This window comes from Trachemys scripta, chromosome 1, assembly GCF_013100865.1.
Source record: "Trachemys scripta elegans isolate TJP31775 chromosome 1, CAS_Tse_1.0, whole genome shotgun sequence".
Lineage (NCBI taxonomy): Eukaryota > Metazoa > Chordata > Testudines > Emydidae > Trachemys > Trachemys scripta.
The window spans coordinates 45,114,669-45,136,441 of NC_048298.1; the positions used below are offsets into that span (position 1 = coordinate 45,114,669).

The 21,773-nt window shown below is 43.5% G+C and overlaps 1 protein-coding gene across 3 annotated transcripts in view; it reads left to right on the plus strand.

The window, feature by feature from the left end:
• ASZ1 (ankyrin repeat, SAM and basic leucine zipper domain containing 1) overlaps positions 1–21,773 on the plus strand; it is a 97,416-nt gene that overhangs the window by 16,217 nt on the left and 59,426 nt on the right. For 2 of the 3 annotated variants that reach the window (XM_034768808.1, XM_034768814.1), the window contains one exon: positions 6,710–6,821. The exons of the other annotated variant lie outside the window; for it this stretch is intronic. In XM_034768808.1, coding sequence (XP_034624699.1) covers positions 6,710–6,821 — 112 coding nt within the window. The remainder of the gene's footprint in view (positions 1–6,709; positions 6,822–21,773) is intronic. 3 annotated transcript variants of the gene reach the window in all.

A 21,773-nucleotide genomic window follows, 5' to 3' on the forward strand; every position in this document is an offset into this window, starting at 1 on the left:
TTTCAAATACTACATTTGTCTGTGAGTTCCTCTGTCAACTTTTGTGGTTTCGTAATCACATTTTTGTACTTTAATGTGTTTTTCCCCCTTCTCTCTTGCTATATAGAAGACTGACCCAAGTGAAGGGATACCTACTTGATTATACAGGGGAAGCTGTCTATACACACAGCACTGTCAAGTGTACAAAGTAATCTATTTAAAAAAATAGAGAGGATATAATATCTTTTTTATAGTAATTATAGCTATTTCTTGCAGTGAAAGCAGATAGTTTGACAGAAGTGTGACATTTAAGATGATGGTTTCTCTTCAACATTGCAATGTTTTTCAATATAGCTCTGCTGTGTAAATTTGGGCCTTGCCACATACTACAAAGGGCCTTAATTACAGACCTGCACTTTATCAAAGTTGGTTAGTGCTTTCTTCGGTGCCTTTTAGAAAGCAGCAGCAGAGGGAATGGGGAAAGAAAAATAGAGCAGAAAAGATGGATCAGTGGAGAGCAACAGTTAAAGAAAAACTGCTCAAAAAGTCTCACTCTGTATTACCGTTATCAACTAAATAGAAATATTGTATAAAAATTGTACAGTACAGGTAACTGTCTAAACATCTAAAAATTGAATAATTAGTGGTACATAATATAAGGTTTCTAAATTAATTTTGGAGACAAATTTTGAGTAATCTGAAATTTAGATGATCACGGTTTACATAATCTGGATATATAGATAGTTATCGATATACAAAATTTTCCCAAGTATATAGAAAAAATTGATAACTATTGTATACTCAGTGCTGGTCCTTTCTAAGAAACAAGCTCTAATCTGTTTTTAAGTGGCTTTGTTTACTAGTCAATATGAAATCTTACAAAACAGCACATTTTCTTACCTTGATGGAAGTCAGATTTAAGACATTTCTACATCGTAGACGACAGCAACGTGTTGCACACTTAAATATTTTTTTTTCTTGGCAGTAATGTATTTCAGCTATTATATCGTTGAAGAAAGTTTTCAAAAATATCCTCTGTGTGCTTTCTATCTTGTTTTAAACTGAACTTCCTCTTTTAAGTAATTGAACTCAGATGAATTTCAGTGAACTGCAGTAGAATGTCACTTGAATTGGAGTTAGTGGGCAGATAATGGCAATCACATGCACTAACAGATGGTTGTGAGTGTTTGTTTTTTGTAAAGAGGGTAATATATGCTCCGGGCTTTAAAAGGAAATAATTATAAAATGCAATTTGGAAAAGCTGCTCTAGCAATCATGTAGTTACATCATTTCAGTAAATAAACTAGTGTTATCCTGACCACAGGAATTTGTTTTTTTAAAAAAGCTTATTTTTACACTATAGAATACAATAGCCTAATGAATTTTACCAAAAATTCTGCTTAACTTGGTATATGTTTTGATTAAAACAGATTTTTTTCTGTTGGCCAGATCCTGCTTTGTGCCAACTTCTCTGTGCCATTCTGGGTAGTGCAAAGAGGACTTAAGTTTACATGGAGCAATTTCCATATGACACCAAGTGGCATAACTGTCTCTACACCACTAACTACTGCATTTCTCTGGGTGTAAGGGATGTGGTTGGGCATGGCAGGAACTTACTCATACTGTAGGGCAGTGGTCTCCAAAGTGGGGTGCGCGCACCCACCCCAGGGGGTGCGCAAGACGATCCCTTGGGGGGCGTGGGAGGAAGAGTGCCGCCGAGGGGGGGAAAGGGCAGCCGGAGGAGGGAGGGAACGAGCGAGCGGGGAAGCTGTCCCCACCCCAGGCATGCAGGGCCACCCCGGAACGCAGGGGCTTTAGGGGCTGCAGGGCCCTGGCCTGCAGCTCTGAAGCTCCTTTTGGAATGCGGCACTGAGTCCTCCGGCCCGTGGAGGAGCAAGGGCAGCCGCACAGCCAGCGGCCAGAGAGAAGCGGCGATTTCCCCTTCAAAGTGCCGTATCTCTCCAGCCGGCTTTGAAGGGGAAAGCGCCACTTCTCTCTGGCCGCTGGCTGTGCAGCTGCCCATGCTCCTCCACGGGCCGGAAGACTCAGGGCCGCATTCCAAAAGGGGCGTTAGAGCTGCAGGCCAGGGCCCCAGGGTCCCGGGGCCCCTAAAGCCCCTGCATTCTGGGTGGCCCTGCGGGGGGAGGCAGCTCCTATGGGGGCTGTGCCGCACTATGCAGAGCCACCTACACACCCCCTGTACCAAACAGGAGCTGCCCCAGGTAAGTGCTCTGCACCTCCTGCCTGCCCCAGCCCTGAGCCTCGTCCCGCACCCCCACCCTGAGCATCCTCCCGCACCCTAGCTCCCTCCCAGACCCTACACCCCCAGCCCTGAGCCCCCTCCCTAACCCAGACCTTCGAATCACTGTATCACAAAGTGTTAAACCAAGATTTTCAGAAATAATGAAGCATATTCAATCACATTGCTCTCACTAAAAATATTAACAATTTTTTTTGTGAGCGCAAAAAGGTTTTTTGTACCGTTAATAAATAAAATACAATACAAAATTATTTTAAAAATATTGTTTGTTTTATCTTTATCTCATCCTTTTTTAATTTCTATTTTTTGTATGTTTTATAATGTATATAATATATAAGTACAGTAATACATGTATATAATTTATACATAAATAAATATACATATATTGAGGGTGCATGCTCAAAATTTTTTTACTGATGGGGTGCGCGATCAAAAAAGTTTGGAGACCACTGCTTTAGGGCATCATCTAGCCGCTAACTAATGGGGGTTAGGAAGAAACGTCTTCTGTTGCAAGATTATTCCATAGTTTTCCACTTTAGAGTTTTTATATCTTCTGAAATATCTGCCAGTGGCCACCATTAGGGACAGGGTATTGGACTTAGATGGACTACTAGTCTGATCCAGTATAGCAGTTCCTATATTTCTGGTTATGCCATTTTGTACTGCTCTAAAGAGTTTCTCTTTCCTTGGTATTAAGTCGATAATTATTTGTAAGGTGCAATAATGTTTTCTTCTCCTTTAATACTTTTATTTGTTGCCTAGACAAACTACTTGTTTTAGATCAGTAGTGTCAAAACGAGATCTACATGATATGTTTATATGGCTTATAGTGTTGGTAAAAAAAAAAAAGTAGCTTTTGCAAAAAATGTGGAAAAATAACTTTCATTCTCTTTGAAACCATCATGAACTTTGTTTTTTGATGAAATCTCATTTCACTGAGGAAAAACGCTTTCACTTTTTTGGCTCTCTCCTTTGCTCTCTTACTGGCAAAAGTCTTTTCCTCACCAAAAAGACACACAATTTTGAAACTCTTAATCAAAAAGGAAACATTTTGCCCCAAAATAAAAATTTTCATTTTGGTCAAAAGGCTATGGGAAGGAGACACCAAAATCTTTGTGATTGAAAAAAATGTCAACCAGCTGTACTTGCCTGTCTGGCACATTCAGATTCTTCAGACCCTAAAATACTAACGTCTTTTGTATACAAAAGCCAAAAATGGCATGATGATTGAACCTGGTGATATTCTAAACAAAAAGAGCTCTTAGCCATGCTTGTAGATGTTTCCATTGCTAAATACTGACTCAGCAGACATTTTAGGCGTCAAAGTGACGTTTGGGATTATTATGTGTGGGCGGTTTGTGTTGATTTGTGTGTGTGGGGGGGGGGGGGAAGGTTGTAGTGGTAGATTTGTATGGGTGGCAGTTGGGCCCAAGTAATCCAACATCTGTGCAGTCTTGTTCATAGAACCAATGAAATTGCTGCATGCAAATTAGCTGTAGAGTAAGGGAGGTGATTTGTTTCGTTATCTCTGATCTTACAGTGGCCTAAGACACTTGGCATGGCATAGATACATGCATTACTGTAGCTGTACACTGCACAGGTGTAATTTGTAAAGTCAAAATGGCTGAGAACTTAAAAATTGAATGGTAACAGACCATGAAACCCAGGGATGGTAGAATCTGGTGATACTTTGAGAGCTATTTTTGTTCAATCATCCATCACTTCATGCTGACTCAGCAGATATTTTAGGCGATTGACACAAAGAGTGACTTTCTTGGAATCTTATCATATAGATTGTAGCCCTAGTGGTTGCAAAGGTAACCATCCAATGCTGAACTGAATATAAATCTTTTTGAGCTTGTAGAAAGTTCAAAAAGAACTTCCACAACTTCTATTCATTAATTGGTTGTTAAGTAGAAAGGCCAATGATGGTAATAAATGTTAAAATTTGCTCTTATTGCTGATCTTAGTAGCATTACAGTGGTGCCCAAGGGGTGTGTATGTGGGAATACGGATATGCATAGGGAAGAAGGAAGCTAGATATCAGACAGAAGAGAATGGGGAAGAGAATCAAATGGCAGAGATCCTGAAGTAAGCATATTTTCCATGACTAAAGCTCATAGATGTAATGGTAATATAAACAATAATTTTCCCACTGAGTAATGCTGAATGTGACTGACAAGTACTGAATACATTTATTATATCAAAGTTTAATTACTGTATAAAGGTCTTATTTTACCTTTCATCTTAGTGCAAACCTGTCATTGATGTCAGTGGGGAGTGGTGTGTGAATTGAGGGTATTATGCATGATATCTCTAGACTACGTGTAGACTACCCTTAGTACGAAATCATATTTACCCATTGTCTCACTTTTGCTTTTATAAGTTTTTTACATGAAAAATGCAGAACTCTGAAAATTATTTCTGGCATTATGCTAAAGGAGTGAAACCCACATCTTCCCCATCATGGTTTGTCTTTAGTAAGTTGAGATGCTTTCTTATATTTAGGGCCCTACCAAATTCACGGTCCGTTTTGGTCAATTTCACGGTCATAAGATTTTAAAAATAATAAATGTCATGATTTCAGATATTTAAATCTGAAATTGCACAGTGTTGTAATTGTAGAGGTCCTGACCCAAAAAGGAGTTGTGGGGGGATTGCGGTACTGCTACCCTTACTTCTGCGCTGCTGCTGGCAGCGGCGCTGCCTTCAGAGCTGGGCAGCTGGAGAGCGGTGGTAGCTGGCATAGTAGAAGTATGGATGGCATAGTATGGTATTGCCACTGTTACTTCTGTGTTGCTGCAGAGCTGGGCCCTCAGTCAACAGCCACCACTCTCCAGCCACCCAGCCCCCCCTAAAATAACCTTGTGATTCCCCCATCAACTCCCTTTTGGGTCAGGACCCCCAGTTTGAGAAATGTGGTCTCTCCCATGAAATCTGTATAATATAGGGTAAAAGCACATAAAAGACCGGATTTCATGGTCCATGGTACATTTTTCATGGCCATGAATTTGGTAGGGTCCTACTTATGTTCTTCACAAGTCAGTCCCTTGCCCCTACCCCTAATAATAATTTTGCAATCTTCTGAAATCTTTCAGTTATTCTATCTTTCAGGTAATGAGGTACCTAGAACTGAACGTAGTATTCCATGTGTAGTGGCACCTAAAACTGATGTGTTCTTTGATCGGACATGATAGCTGTGTTTGAGTCACAAAAGCGCTTTGGCCTTTTTTGCAGTCACATTGCACTGACACGTACCTAATTTTATACCGACCATCACTCCAAGCTCTCTTTCAGCAGTATTGCTCTTCAGGTTTCTCCTTCCTTTTGAATATTTGTATTTCAGAATGTTTTTCCCAGATTTATTAACTAAATTTAGAATCAGCATGTTAATAAAATTCAGTTTTTAGCTTTTGAATGTTAAATAAATACCCAAACCTAATCTGTCCAATACACCTGTAAATACCAAACCCCCATCCCCCAATTGGTAGGTTTATCATTGCCCTTTGTTTAAGTCCTTCTGCCATCTTTCAGTCAATGTGTCAGTGTTGGTATCCGATTTATATACGTTTTGGATAAGATTTTGTCAGCCACTGTATCACATGCATTACTAAAATCAATATATTAATCAACTGCATTATCTTTCTGCTCATGGAAGTTGAAAAATGACTTGTTGGAAACTTCATTTTGTGTAGTTACTTTGTTTCGAAATGCATTCTTTGTTTCAAAATTCTGTGCTTTCTATAGCAGTGGTTCTCAACCTTTTCAGACTCCCTTTTCAGGAGTCAGATTTCTCTTGCGTACCCCTCAAGTTTCACCTCACTTAAAAACTACTTACTTACAAAATCAGATATAAAAATACAAAAATGTCACAGCACATATTACTGAAAAACGCTTACTTTCTCATTTTGTCTGTATGAAATTTTTGTTTGTACTGACTTCACTAGTGCTTTTTATGTAGCCTGTTGTAAAACTAGGCAAGTATCTAGATGAGTTGATGTAACACCTGGAAGACCTCTGTACCCCCAGGAATACACATACCCATGGTTGAGAACCACTGTTCTGTAGAAGACAATTGTTACTTTCCTTATCCTTAAATTCACCTATATGTCCTAAAAGTGTTCAGTTCTTTGAAAATAAGACCACTTAATATGCCTGATTATTTTTTAAGCTTGGTCCTGGATTTTTCCTACTCTTCAATTACTATCTCATTGTCTTCCTCAGTGGCTTCTCCTTCCTCTTCTTGGGTGATTTCATCTGTCTTAATGGCTTCATTTACCTTCACTGAGTGGAATATCCCCAAATCTTTCTGTCGTTTCCAAAGACCAAATACTTGATTTTATCAAACTTGAGAATCTGTCTGAACTATTGTAAAGATGTAATAATGTTAAAAACCCTCTGCTTCAGATTGTTACACGGAGTACACTATTTGTTGACATCACAATCCTCCAATTGTAATTTTCAATTCAGATCAGTATACTGTATTGATGGCTGCATGTACTGCACGTGCTTCAGAGGAGCAGATTTTGAAGACCGTGGAACTACTTCTGTCAAGGAATGCCAATCCCAGTATTGTTTGCCGGTAAAATATTTCATTTGTTAGTCTTAAACTGTTAATGGAGATATCATTAAAGACCACGTGTAAAACTCAAGGAGCAGGCATGGGGAAGGATCAGGTTCTGGGAACCTCCTTGCCCTAATAGGAGCAGTCTTGAAGTGAGGAAACTATTAGACTCTTTCTCCATCTCACCTGAATGATTTTCTTCTACGATTTGGGGAGGCAACAAAAGAAGTAGTGAGAGGTATGGGCCATCTCTGCCATTCCTTACACCAGTGATTCTCAAAGCCAGGCCGCCGCTTGTGCAGGGAAAGCCCCTGGTGATCTGGGCTGGTTTGTTTACCTGCTGCGTCGGCAGGTTCGGCTGATCGCGGCTCCTACTGGCCGCGGTTCGCCGCTCCAGGCCAATGGGGGCTGTGGGAAGGGCAGCCAGGATGCCCCTCGCCCGCGCCACTTCCTGCAGCCCCCATTGGCCTGGAGTGGTGAACCGCGGCCTGTGGGAGCCATGATCGGCCGAACCTGCTGACGCGGCAGGTAAACAAACTGGGCTGGACCGCCAGGGGCTTTCCCTGCACAAGCGGCGGCCCAACTTTGAGAAGCACTGCCTTTCACCATTACTTGAGACATTATAGTATTTTTTTTTCTTGGTGTCTCAGTGATGTGATATTGCTGAAAATAGAGACACAAGGTGGGTGACGTAATATCTTTTATTGGAGCAACTTCCGTTGGTTAAGGAGACAAGCTTTCCAGCTACACAGAGCTGACCCAAAGAAGAGCTCCACTAAAAGATATTACCTCGCCCTCCTTGTCTCGCGAATATCCCGTGACCAACATGGCTATAACAACATTGCTGATAATGTTGCTATTTCTCTGTTGTCTGACATATGCTGTTACTCTATTTCTATGCGTTATTGTTCACTTGGGTTGTTGTGGGCAATAGGCATGCTGGCTTTGTCATGCAACAATATTGACCAGAGTGAGTCATGAAAAAAATCTCATCAGTTAATTGAGTGTATGCAACTATTTAAATTCTTTTACATGGTAATATAAATTGAGGATAAAGAAAATGACAAATTTGTTATACTGTGGGTTTTGCATTCATATCATGTTTAATAATAAAATTAACTGAAAAAGTAACCTATTGCTGGCCCTTCTCTATCTTACGTTGTGTAAGGATGAGACAGTAAATGAAAAGTGAGTTCAAATTAATTTCCCCTCTCTGTTTTCAAGCTTTGTACGCCTGGGGATTTATTCTAATTCTCTATATTAGTCTTTCTCATAGGCATCTGCATTTTGTAAAGAAAAACTACATTTTTTTATAACAACACGGACAACAACATCCTTTTAAAGTTGTAATGTCAAGCACTTATGTTAGGAAATGCCAGAATTAAGGTTGCAATTTGGCCCCTTTGTAGGTATGTATGTATTATGATACATCATTGCATGATCATATCATATTTTTTCCATTGGACCCCATCCTCATTCGGTGCACAAGATGGATCTGCTCTCAGCATGAATCAAGGTTTTGTAGTGGAAGAGTCTGTGTCTATCAGGCCTTTGCCTCATTTGTTGTAGAAGTTGGAAGGTATGTAGTGAATGAGGCAGGAAAATGCAGGAAGAGGACAGTTTCAAGATTAAGGGTAGATGAATGCTGCCTTGAAGAATTGGATTCTATCCTTGCCTCTACCACAGAGTTCCTATGTGATGCCAGACCAAACTTTTCACAGGTAGTCACTAATTTATGTGTTCTTTGAGTAGTGTCCCTGTGGATGCTCCATTCTAGGTGCACATGCATCCCATGTGTCTCACATTGGAGATTTTAGGTAGCAGTGCCAGTTCAGCCATGCATTCACCACATGCAGCCTTGTGTTCTGCAATGTAGCTATATAGAGCTAGGCAGGCAAACCACCCTCTCTGTTCCTTCTCAACCGCCTCAGCAGTGTCCAAATAGAGCTAACCTCAACTATATTTTTCTCTTATCTACTAGTTAGTGTTAACTTATGCGCACGCACACACATACATATATATAGTTTTTAGTGTAAGGACCATTGTCCTTTCATGTGTCTTTTTTTCTCCCCCTCAGGGGAACTTAAACACTGGGAGGGTACACGTGGTTTTAAGTGCTGCCTTTCATGCCAGAGACGATCCTGGTGAATAACAGGCACTCCCAGTGTGTCCATTGCCTTGGGGAGTCATATGTTGCCCAAAAGTGTAATTTCTTCCTGGCATTAAAATCTAGAGTCAGAAAGAACTGGGAACTTAAGCTTTGTCTTGCTTGGACCGGCTTCTGACTCTTGCCAGGGGACCCCCCTTACAACAGTCTCTGAGCAAGTTAATTGCCTCAACCTCCTCAGTGCAGCACTCCCCTAGAGCATTGAAGAGTAAATTTCTGGAATCCTCTCAAAAGGACTCTAGGAAGTGGGCTTCAAGCCCTTGAAATAGAGAATCTACCTCAAAGAGGCAGTCTTTGGCACCTACCCCCTCCTACCACTGGCATCTACCGGTCTCCAGCTTGGTACCCACAAGGCTGTAGGTTCCTCAGGTACCATGAGCACCAGAAAGTCCAAGGACTCTAAGGGTTCCAGCTCTGGAAGATCGGTACCATCTGGAGATCAGAGTGGTAGGGAGAAGAAAACCAGTTATTCTAAACCAGTATCGAAAGAGTCTACCAGGCCCCTCATTTGGCACTGCAAAAGACCAGACCAACACCTACTGATCACTTATTGGAGCACACAAAACTTTCGGTACCATCAGTTACTTCTGCCCAGGCAGCCTCCTCAATATCAATCAGTAATGCAAGAGTTTCGATTCTCTCAGGATCTGGCAGTAGCAAAGACACCTGAATCTCCTTTATTCAATATCATCTTCTCAGTACTGAGGATTTCTTGATCTCTGGACATTGCCCCAGTTTCAAGGGAGTCTCCGCCTATCTCAACAAGTGCCCCACCCATACCAAGTGATGATGACGAGGAATTTCTTTGAGTGCTTGCTCATGTCCGTTCCACAATAGGTGCGTAAGTGCCACGTGCATCATTGCCGGAAATTTTTCCCTCAGTGGTATCTATCAGGCTAACTCTAGCGACCTCTGGTGCCACGTGCTCATGTGCTGGTATAAGGGGCACCACTGGCCACACACCCTCTCAGTTCCTCCTTATTGCCTGTGACAGTTGCTGGAACAACCTCTCTTGCTTCTTCTCAGTGGTTTTTGGAGTCTATCTCAAACTAGCAAGCCGTACTGGGGAGATACAACTAAGTCTGTGGGACTCCTTAGCCAAGTTCAAAGACGCTCTGTCTCAGGACTCAAGGTAGGAATTCTCGGCCCTCTTGGATGAGGGTCAGAATATGGCCAGGACCTCACTCCAGGCGGCACTGGATGCACCCGACGCAGCAGCCAGGACGATAGCCTGTGCTGTCACCATGAGGCAAAGCTCTTGGCTTCAGTCCTCAAGACTTATTCAACAACCTATTCTAGCCAGCAAGCTAAAGAAATATGGGCTGGATGAATGGACTATAAGGTGGATAGAAAGCTGGCTAGATCATCAGGCTCAACAGGTAGTGATCAATGGCTCCATGTCTAGTTGGCAGCTGGTATTAAGCGGAGTGCCCCAAGGGTCAGTCCTGGGGCCAGTTTTGTTCAATAGCTTCATTAATGATCTGGAGGATGGCGTGGATTGCACCCTCAGCAAGTTTGCAGATGACCTTAACTGGGAGGAGTGGTAGATACGCTGGAAGGTAGGGATAGGATACAGAGGGACCTAGACAAATTAGAGGATTGGGCCAAAAGAAGTCTGATGAGGTTCAACAAGGACAAGTGCAGAGTCCTGCACTTAGGACGGAAGAATCCCATGCTCTGCTACAGACTAGGGACCGAGTGGCTAGGCAGCAGTTCTGCAGAAAAGGACCTAAAGGTTACAGTGGACGAGAAGCTGGATATGAGTCAACAGTGTGCCCTTGTTGCCAAGAAGGCTAATGACATTTTGGGTTGTATAAGTAGGAGCATTGCCAGCAGATTGAGGGACGTGATCATTCCCCTCTTTTTGGCATTGGTGAGGCCTCATCTGGAGTACTGTGTCCAGTTTTGGGTACCACAGGACAAGAAAGATGTGGAAAAATTGGGAAGAGTCCAGTGAAGGGCATCTAAAATGATTAGGGGACTGGAGCCCATGACTTATGAGGAAAGGCTGAGGGAACTGGGATTATTTAGTCTGCAATAGAGAAGAATGAGGGGGGATTTGATCGTTGCTTTCAACTACCTGAAAGGGGGTTCCAAAGAGGATGGATCTAGACTGTTCTCAGTGATGACAGAGCCCAAAGAGTAATGGTCTCAAGTTGCAATGGGGGAAGTTTAGGTTGGATATTAGGAAAAACTTCTTCACTAGGAGGGTGGTGAAGCACTGGAATGGGTTACTTAGGGAGGTGGTGGAATCTCCTTCCTTGGAGGTTTTTAAGGTCAGGCTTGACAAAGCCCTGGCTGGGATGATTTAGCTGGGAATTGGTCCTGCTTTGAGCAGGCGGTTGTACTAGATGACCTCCTGAGGTCCCTTCCAACCCTAATATTCTATGATTCTATGACTTCCTCATGAGGTTCAGCAGGTTATTCAGGACCTCCCTTTTGAAAGCTCCTCATTATTCTCAGAACAGACAGACACAAGACTTCATGGCCTGAAGGACTCAAGGGCCCTGGGTCACTATGCTCTGTCGGCTTAGAGGAAGCACTTCAGGTCCCAACAGCTATCACACTTCTCAGCTCCAGGTCTGAGACAGAAACCCTATAAAAGGAAAAGGAGAGGTTACAAGCCATGTCAACTGCTTTCTTCCACCTCAACCTCCCAGCTGTGATCACACGGGTACTCCGGTGGGCCCAGGCAGGCCTTTTGAAGGTGCACCCGAGGGCACTATACCAGTTCCCACCTCAGATCCGGCCTCCCTTTTATTTTTGGACCGTCTGGCCCACTTCAGCCCAGTGTGGTCCTGCATAATATCGGACCGCTGGGTGCCAAATACAGTGACGGTCGGCTATACCTTTCAGTTTTCGTCCACCTCTCTTGCCCACCCCTCATCCACGTCCCTCTTCAGGGACCCTTCTCACCAGCAACTCCTCACCCAGAAGGTGCAGTCCATCCTACGGATGGGTGCCATAGCGAAGGTTCTGTAAGACTTGAGAGGGAATTGGTTTTACTCCCAATATTTCTTAATCTCGAAGGCCAAGAGGGGCCTTTGGCCCATTCTGGAACTTCATGTTCTCAACGGAGATCTCAAGAAACTGAGGTTCCGCATGGTCTCTTTGGCCTCCATCATTCCCTCACTGGATCCAGTGGACTGGTACACCGCCCTCAACTTAAAAGACGTCTTTCACATTTCTCTCTTCCATGGCCACAGAAGATTTCTCAGGTGTATTGTAAACAAAACCCACTACCAATTCACTGCTCTTCTCTTCGGCCTGTCTGTCTTTGGCCTGGTTTTTCACAAAGTGCATGGTGGTGGTAGTGGCCTTCCTCAGATGGCAAGGAGGGTGGAGCTTGGCTGCCGGTGGGTGGGAGCACCTACTAATTTTTCCCTGTGGGTGCTCCAGCCCTGGAGCACCTACATAGTTGGCGCCTATGCCTTAATGACTGGTTGATCAATTATCCAAAAGAGACCCATAAGAGACTCAGTGTGTGAATTCATTGTTTCATTTACTCTCTCTCTCTCCTCACGCACACAGACACTCTGTAGATGCCCATTAGTAGCAACATATTGGTGCCCTTTGCAATGTTGCTCCTAAGCGGCTGGTGCTGTTCTGGGAGTGTCGTCTAACCAAAGACAGCCTGCTTTTTCTGATACTGTAAAATAGTACACCAAAGGCAGTGCACCCATTGCTGCCCAATATCTCTTCCCTTGCAGAGCCAGAGGCAAAAGCCGTGACCTCACCCCTTCCCCATCCCGCCCAATCAAGCCAAAGCTCCATGTCCCCTCCTCTTACCATAAGCAAGGTGCCTCTGGCTTCTGCCCCCCAGGGGCACTGATGTGGGCGGATGGCTGAGGTTCCTTGGTGTTAACACTCACTGGTGGCAGGTGCAGCACATTCCCCTTGGCCCTGGGACTGCCACCATGTCAGCACAGCCTGCAGGGCCAGGTTCTCCTGCAGCAGGTGGGAGAGCACCCCCTCCAGCTGGGGAGAGATGAGGGGACAGAGAAGGAGACAGAACCTATTACCCCAGTCAGACCAAGAGTTTAGCCCCAGAGAACCCTGGGGCAGATGGGTGAGGGGGATGATAGCAATACCAGTTTGGTCTAAGGTGGAGGACATTGATGACAGATGGCTCATGGAGAGGTGGAGGGGGTTAGGTAGGCTGTGGCATATGAAGTGTGTTTTGGAAGGGATGGGGCAGCCATGTTGCAGGATGGAGGAACCCCAAGGTTTGGGGAATGGGGCAGGGGAACTTTGGGTTTGGCAGGGGAGCCCCCCAGTCAGCAAAACGGCTGAGCGAGCCCAGCTGCCAGGGAAAGACTGAGGATGCTCCCACTGGCAGCTTTCATGCTCCACCTTGGTGAGGGATGGATGTGTGGGGAGGGCACCATGCACAGCCTGCAATAGGAGTGGGGGGTGGCTCCTAGCATGGATAGTGGAGGGGAGAAGGGGACTGGTCAGTGTCCTGGGAAGGGGGTCCTCGACCCCCAATGCAAAACAGCACACCCACACCCTGCCACCTGCTGCCAAGATGGAGGACAGCTCAGTGCATGGGGGGGTGTCCCTGGTATCCCTTACTGCAAAATAACACATACACCCCACCTGCCTGCAAGCCAGACGCTGAGGAAGGGAGGAGGAAACCTTCCAGTTGTGCCTCTGCTGCGCCGCCCCCTCTCGCCCCCCCACCAAATCCCTCTCTTCGAGACCCTCCCTCCTACACATGCTTTCCTTGCAGGCTCTGTCAGGCAGGGCAAGTGGACAGGGCTGTGTGTCCTGGAGCTATGCCGAAGGGCCAAAGTTGACGGGAGTGGAAAGATGCAGTCTGGGGGAGCCACACCCCTACATGTCCCCCCCAATCTCCACCCCTGGATGTGACATCACAACATCACTCTTATGCTGCGGCTGTGTTGCTATTACTGAGTGGACAATTTATGGTGCGGAAAGTGTTCTCGGGAAATGTTGCTCATAAGTGGCAGTTGCTTTTAAAAGGTGTTGCTGAAAACAAGCATCTACTGTGTGTCTGCCTGTCTATATCTCATTCAGCAGAATGACTGGCCAAGTATTCTACAATTGGTTAATAACATAGTAAAAGTGTCCTGATTGGTTAATAACTTAGATTGGTTAATAATTAAATCACACAGTATTTTAATATCATGCTGCAGGAGATACATTAAAGACCTATCTGCGTGTCACTGCTTTAGGTTAATGTTTGATGGCAGTTGAATAGGAGTTTTAAAAGGTAGTAGTACTCTTCCACGCTTTGCCCACAAACTAAGCTCTGCTTACTTTTAGATGCCATTCACAGAGGATTGTGCTGATGTGCAAAATATGATCACTGGGCACCTTTGGCTTGGCTCCACCTAAGTAGGGTTTGAATGCTCTGCTGGTCTTTGTTAATCTCATAGTGCCACCCACTTGTGCCAAAATGAGATGTCACCCTCAGCAGATTATATAAAAGACCTTCATAATAAAATCCTCCTTTTTCTTATATGCCTTGATCAGCAGTGAAATAACTAAATGCCAGTATTAACTATCTTTGGGCATCTGAGCTAACACCTAAGTGAGATGAACAGAGACAGTTTATGCCTCTCTCAAAACTACTGTTTTGGCCTCTCCAAATTCAGGCAGACATCCCTTCATTGGCTACATTTGGCTTATACTTTTGCCTTTTTTTTTGAGAGAGACTTAAAAAAAAAAAATCTTAGACTCTGGAGTACAAGATGGCAGGTCAGGAGCAGGTATGCCTTCCCTCCCCTCCTTTTTCCCCTTAACTTGAGCCCATAGTCTTGATGATCTGATCATGCAAGGCCATGGAAATCTAAAGAAGCTAGACTTCACAAATGTTTGGAGCTAAAAGCAATTCTCATCTTGTTAAAGCCTCTTCTCCCTATGTAAGCTGTATTAAAAAAAAAAGCATGATCCAGGTTTCAATGGAGAATGCTATTGCACTATTATATCAATTGACCACAAAATGTATCAGGAAGCATTCCAGCTCTGGAAATAGCATGGTCCTCATACAACTCATCTTTGCTGTTTGTCTTTCTTGTGGATGATGAACTATGATAAGTGTCCAATATAAATGTTCCCAAGAAGGGTTCTTTCACTCAAAGGAATCATCTCAATCTCTGAGCTGTCCAATAGAATAAATATCAAATGTCACTAATTCTGCTCCAGGAAGGGAAGGTTTTTATTTCCCAAATGATGCCTTTTTATTGCACTGGAGCAAGAGTCTCAAGGCTTTCTCTCTAATAAAAAGGGGTACAAAATGCACACTGTATTTCAGTTCAGTGTTGCCTTTTAGATTGGAATAAGTGGTTGCCACATACTGATATGCACTGGGTATTCATTATTAGCCTTATCGGGTTTTCTGATCAAGGAATGCACTTTGGAAATTGTCATGAAACTAATTTTAATATGCTAGTTACTTTTTAGCTTGACCTGAAAGGCAGTATATAAGCTCCTTCTATTAATGACTTGTTTGTGATACTATCCAACCTCACCTTTGTTATTTGCCTGGCAAGACTGCATATTTTAAAAGCCAGTTCTTAGATACTGAATTATAAAGCATATCAATACTTAGAAGTAGTGCTGGATGGACAAAAATATCCACCTGGAGTATCTCGTTTGGTGTTGTGTATAGGTGCTATTCATTAAAAAATATATTCCTAGGTGCTCTGCCCCTCCAAAAAAAGCAAAGCAAAACAAAACTCTTCAATTAACCTAAAGTTAAGCTTGTATCTGTAAGTTTTTCAAAAAGGAAGAAAGGCCTTGACACATAGTAGATGTTTTTTTTAAAAACAAACATTGAAAACTTGCAAAAACAACGAGGAGTCCTTGTGGCACCTTAGAGACTAATAAATTTATTTAGACATAAGCTTTCGTGGGCTAAAAATTCAAATTTAAATTTACACTTAATCCAAAAGCAAACATTAGAAAGTGTGGAAATGCATAGTCCAAGTCTCTCAAACCATCTTAACATTGCCTTCATTCCATCTTAACCTTCCACCTTGTGCATCTGTTGCACTGTGCATGTAAAATGGAAAGACATTTTGATGGCGTTTTTGGAGGGTTTAAGATGACATCTGAGGTTTATTAAATTCACTTTCTTGTTATAGTTGGCCTTTGGAATCAAGGAATATAGCTTTAATTGTGTACATGTATCTAATATGCTGTCACGCTTCCCCATGACTCGTAGACTATCTACTGTTGGTGTAGTCCCAGTTGTGATAACAATATCTTCTGTATCTTTCAGTACAATACAGTTGTTACATTTGAAACTCCATTTACTTTCAAGAATTACCTTGAACACTGTCACTTCTTGTGTAGAAATAGAAACCTTGTCACCTCTTCTTCAGTCTCCAGTACCACTCCAGATTTTTGGATAATGTTCCAGGCTGCAGATAGGCAGTCCTGACATCTTTTCTGCCATCAGCTGTTCTCTCTCCCCAAAATAGCGCCAAGTATGAACTATGATCTTGAAAGATCTCCACCACGGGTGCAACCCGGTGCAGGACCATTTATGGAATGACTGCATTTGAAGAGCTCTAGAGCCACCTGAACAGTAGTCATTCTCTAGTAGCAACTCCCTGCTTCTGTTTGGTGTTTCTTACTGGATCCTGACACAGTGGTGCCCTCAAGCAGCTCCTGCAGGGATCAGAGGAACAACTGTGGATCATGTGGCCACCACTCCAATCCTGCCTTTACCAATTTTCAGTGGCTCATCTCATCAGTGCAGGAGTGCAGGAAGCTAAATGAGAGGGCACCAAAATGCCCTGCGGAGCCAACACATTGAAATCCTTGCAGAATTCCTTCCCTTCCTCTCTCAAACACTGGCCTCCTAGGAGGAGAGACTCACTGGTTCCGGAAAGCGGAAAGATGGATCACAGTCACAGGATTACTTGTTGGTTTGGCCAAGATATGTCATGGTTGTATACAGCTTTAATTTGTCTTTTTCTTCTCTTATAAAAGATTTCTTAAAATAAAAATGTTTTGATTGACTGGTTACTTGTGTGTGTTATGGTAAAATGGGGCTTATGAAAGGATTTGAACAAGAATACAAAATAGAATGTGTAGTAATATGGTAAACCAAGTCTGGGGAGTACGTTCTGCAAGTTTGGGGGAAAAGTTGAGACAAACATACGGATAGCAAAATATCTGACAAGCAACTCTTCCCTGATGGAAATTATGCCTTTAGCGGAATCAGAAATTCCATATGTCCTCTCATGGACTCAAATACAAAAGTTTTAATGGAGATCCTGTGAGTACATACTTCCACCTCAAGACTTTCCAGGAGAAGAATCTTTCCAGTTGGAGAAGCTTTAAGATACCCACTGGGCAGAAAGATGATAATTTATTTGCTCCTTGTTAGATTATGGCTGTCCAAAAGCCAAAGTCATTTATTTCTGGCCAGGAAATATTATTGGTTCAGAGACTTGTATTTAACTATACCCATCTCAAGTCTTGCAACTGGCTGTTTCAAAAGATGGGTACCAGAAAGTTTTTATTTAAAGTTTTCAGTTCTTATGGCAAGTGTCTGAAATTATTTTCCTTGGAAAAGTGACTATAAAAATGGAACTACTTAAATTTCTTCAATGAAACAGAAGTTCATGTAGGTATAATACTTAGATTGTCCAAGTATTGTTAGTAGGGCTGTCGATTAATCGCAGTTAACTCACGCGATTAACTAAAAAAGATTAATCTCACTGTTAAACAATAGAATACTAATTGAAATTTATTAAATATTTTGGATGGTTTTTCTACATTTTAAAATATATTGATTTCTGTTACAGCATTGAATACAAAATGTACAGTGCTCACTTTATATTTTATTACAAATATTTGCACTGTAAAAATGATAAACAAGAAATAGTATTTTTCAATTCACCTCATACAAGTACTGTAGTGCAATCACTTTATCATGAAAGTGTAACTTACAAATGTAGATTTTTTTTGTTACATAACTGCACTCAAAAACAAAACACTGTAAAACCTTAGCGCCTACAAGTCCACTCAGTCCTACTTCTTGTTCAGCCAATCGCTAAGACAAACAAGTTTGTTTACATTTACAGGAGATACTGCTGCCTGCTTTTTATTTACAGTGTCACCTGAAAGTGAGAACAGGCGTTCGCATGGCACTTTTGTAGCTGGCGTTGCAAGGCATTTACGTGCCAGATATGCTAAACATTTGTATGCCCCTTCATGCTTCGGCCACCATTCCAGAGGACATGCTTCCATGCTGATGACACTTGTTTAAAAAAAATGCGTTAATTAAATTTTTGACTGAACTCCTTGGGGGAGAATTATATGTCTCTGTAGTGAGGCGGCCTGGCTCCCGACGGCCCCTGAGAGAGAGGAGCCTGAACAGGCACCCAAGTGGGCGGAGCCACTGCCACCTGTTCCCGCCCCCCGGAAGTCAAGGGGCGGGACAGGAAGTATAAAAGCCAGGCCCCAGCACTCAGTTGGGGCCCAGTGGCCGGAGAGGACAGACGTGCCAGTGCGAGCTCCGGCTAGACCGAGCCTTCCCAGAGCCAGGTACCCGGACGCCGGCGGACCAAGCCTTCCCAGAGCCAGGTACCCCGACGCGGACGGACCGAGCCTCCCCAGAGCCAGGTACCCCGAAGTGGATTGGCCGAGCCTTCCCCGAGCAAGGTTCCCCGAGGGGGGGCCCGAGCGCCCCCCTGACCCGAGACCGGAGGAGCAGCCTGACCCAGACCACCCTCTGCGAGCTGAGGAACCCATGGTGTGGGACCCCGCTGCTGAGCCCAGCGATGAGCAGGTACCAATGGAGGGGGAGATGGAAAGTAGCCCGGGGGTAGCTGACCCCAGTCTGGTTACAACAGAGGACGAGCCAATGTCGGTGTGTTGCGGTCAGGACCCCACCGACATAGCGGCAGACTGACTGCCGCTCTTAGGGCCCCGGGCTGGGACACAGTGGAGTGGGTGGGCCTGTGTCCCCCCTGCCACCCCACTTACGGGTGGCAGCCTCCAGCGCTCCGGCCTCATACCTGAACTATTGTTTGTTGCCCCGCCCTGACTAAGGGCTTGGGGCGTCCTGAGTTTGATAGTGCTCAGCTCCTGATACACGGACCTGAGCCCCCCCCGGAACTATTGTTTGTTGCCCCGCCCTGACTAAGGGCTTGGGCTTCCTGACTTTGTCGGTGCTCAGCTCCCGCTACCCGGACCTGAGTCCCCTGAACTATTGTTTGTTGCCCCGCCCTGACTAAGGGCTTGGGGCGTCCTGAGTTGTTAGTGCTCAGCGCCTGATCCACGGACCCGAGTCCCCTGAACTATTGTTTGTTGCCCCGCCCTGACTAAGGGCTTGGGCCTACTGACTCTGTTAGTGCTCAGCCTGCAGGAAGGTTCTGAGCCCCTTGGACTATTGTCTGCTGCCCCGTCCTGATTGAGGGCCGGGCCTTAGCTACTGACGACGTTAGCTCTCAGCCTGCAGGAAGGTTCTGAGCCCCCTTGGACTCTTGTGTGTTGCCCACCCTGAGCTAGCGTGTGGGCTTGACTGACTTTGTAATTCCCAGCTCCGGCGGTGAGAACCGGAGCCCAGACCAGGGTTGCTGCCTAGCCCTGACGGAGGGCGGTAGCCCACTGCAGAGGCCGTATACCTTTGGCTTAGCCCCTGCCGGAGGGGCGGAACCCCAAGACGCTCAAAACCCGAGACCTGATTCGGACCGTGTAGTGAGGCGGCCTGGCTCCCGACGGCCCCTGAGAGGGCACGACCCCTGCACCGGACTATTACAGTCTCCTGTTCTCTTTTGCCTGCATTCTGCCATATATTTCATGTTAGAGCAGCCTCGGATGATGACCCAGCACATGTTCATTTTAAGAACACTTTCATAGCAGATTTGACAAAGTGCAAATAAGGTACCAATGTGAGATTTCTAAGGATAGCTACAGCACTCGACCTAAGGTTTAAGAATCTGAAGTTCTGTCCAAAATCTGAGAGGGATGAGGAGTGGAGCATGCTTTCAGAAGTCTTAAAAGAGCAACACTCCAATGCAGAAACTACAGAACCCGAACCACCAAAAAAGAAAATCAACCTTCTGCTTGTGGCATCTGACTCAGATGATGAAAATGAACGTGCGTTGGTCCACTCTGCTTTGGATCATTATCGACCAAAACATTGACACACGTCATCAGCATGGATACACGTCCTTGGGAATGGTGGTTGAAGCAAGAAGGGACATATGAATCTTTAATGTATCTGGCATGTAAATATCTTGCGACACCGACTACAACAGTGCCATGCGAACACCTGTTCTCACTTTCAGGTGATGTAAACAAAAGCAGGCAGCATTATCTCCTGCAAATTGTAACCAAACTGATTTGTCTGAGCAATTGGCTGAAGTAGTACTGAGTGGACTTGTAGGCTCTAAAGTTTGACATTGTTTTATTTTTGAATGCAGTCATTTTTTGTACATAATTCAACATTTGTAAGTGCAACTTTCATGATAAAGAGATTGCACTACAGTACTTGTACTAGGTGAATTTAAAAATACTGTTTTGTTTTTTACAGTGCAGATATTTGTAATCAAAAATAAAGTGAGCACTGTACACTTTGTATTCTGTGTTGTAATTGATATCAATATATTTGAAAATGTTGAAAACATCCAAAATATGTATATAAATGGTATTCTATTACTGTTTAACAACACAATTAATTGCAATTAATTTTTTAATTGCTTGACAGCCCTAATTGTTAGGTTCCTTTTTTTGTACCTGAACCTGCTTTTAATAAAAAAGATGCTTCTTAATCAACTAATCTGCTTTCCATGTGTATTCAGAATCATAACTGTTAATTTTACTGACTAAAATAAGTTTTACTAATGTTTGGTTTTGTCAGCATTGGAGAACCAATACAATTCTAGAAGAGTGAACAAAATTATGTTCATTCTTGTGCATGATCAACTGAGTTGTTGAGATATCTCTGCCTGCAGAATCTTCTTGTTGACATGTGAGCCAGAAAGAAACTCTGTTTTATCTTCAGGTCCATATTGAGTTTACAAGTCTAACTGTTTAAAAACTTATTTTTAAACTGAACTGTTTTCATCTGAATCAGAGATGACAAACACTGAACTCCATGAATCACTTATTACCAAGTTGCGCTCTGAATAGAACCACACTTCAAACATCTCCCAACTCTACTTCAAAGGGTTACTTTTTAACCTGACCTTGGTGTATGATTATGGGAGGAAGATGAGAGAACCTTTTTGGATAGCAATGTTTTGGTGTTCCATATTGGTTGAAGACTGGGGAGGAAGGGTCTCTTTAGGTGTCTAAGATGTCTTTAGGTAAATTGACTGCTTGTACATGATAGAAGCTGAGTGAAGTGAGATGTAATGAAGAGATCAGAAACCTAGTTGCAGGAAAGAACTAGAGTGATGAAATACCAATTAATATCAAATGAAGAAGAGAAGAAATAATAAAGGGAAGAGGAAGGACTACTGAAAAGTCTAAAACAGAGAATAAAACCCTTGACGGAAGACGAAAGGAGGAATTCTGTAAAGAAACAAAATAATCCAGTAAAAAGCCCAGTATTTAAAATAGAAGAACTAATCTGAGAGACCTGAAAAGAGAGACCCAAATAGGAGATAAGAAAAAAATGTTAAGGAAAAGATTGAGAAGGAAGAACAAACTGCTGTAGTTTTATGTAGAAATTCTTGACAAAATGTGGCTCTGAAAATTTTAGGTATGTGGCAAATATTATCGAGACAAATTTATCTAGCATTTTCTTGTATCTGATGGTTTTAAATCTCAGAAAGAAAAAATGCATTTTCAGTTTTTGCTGTGCACGTATA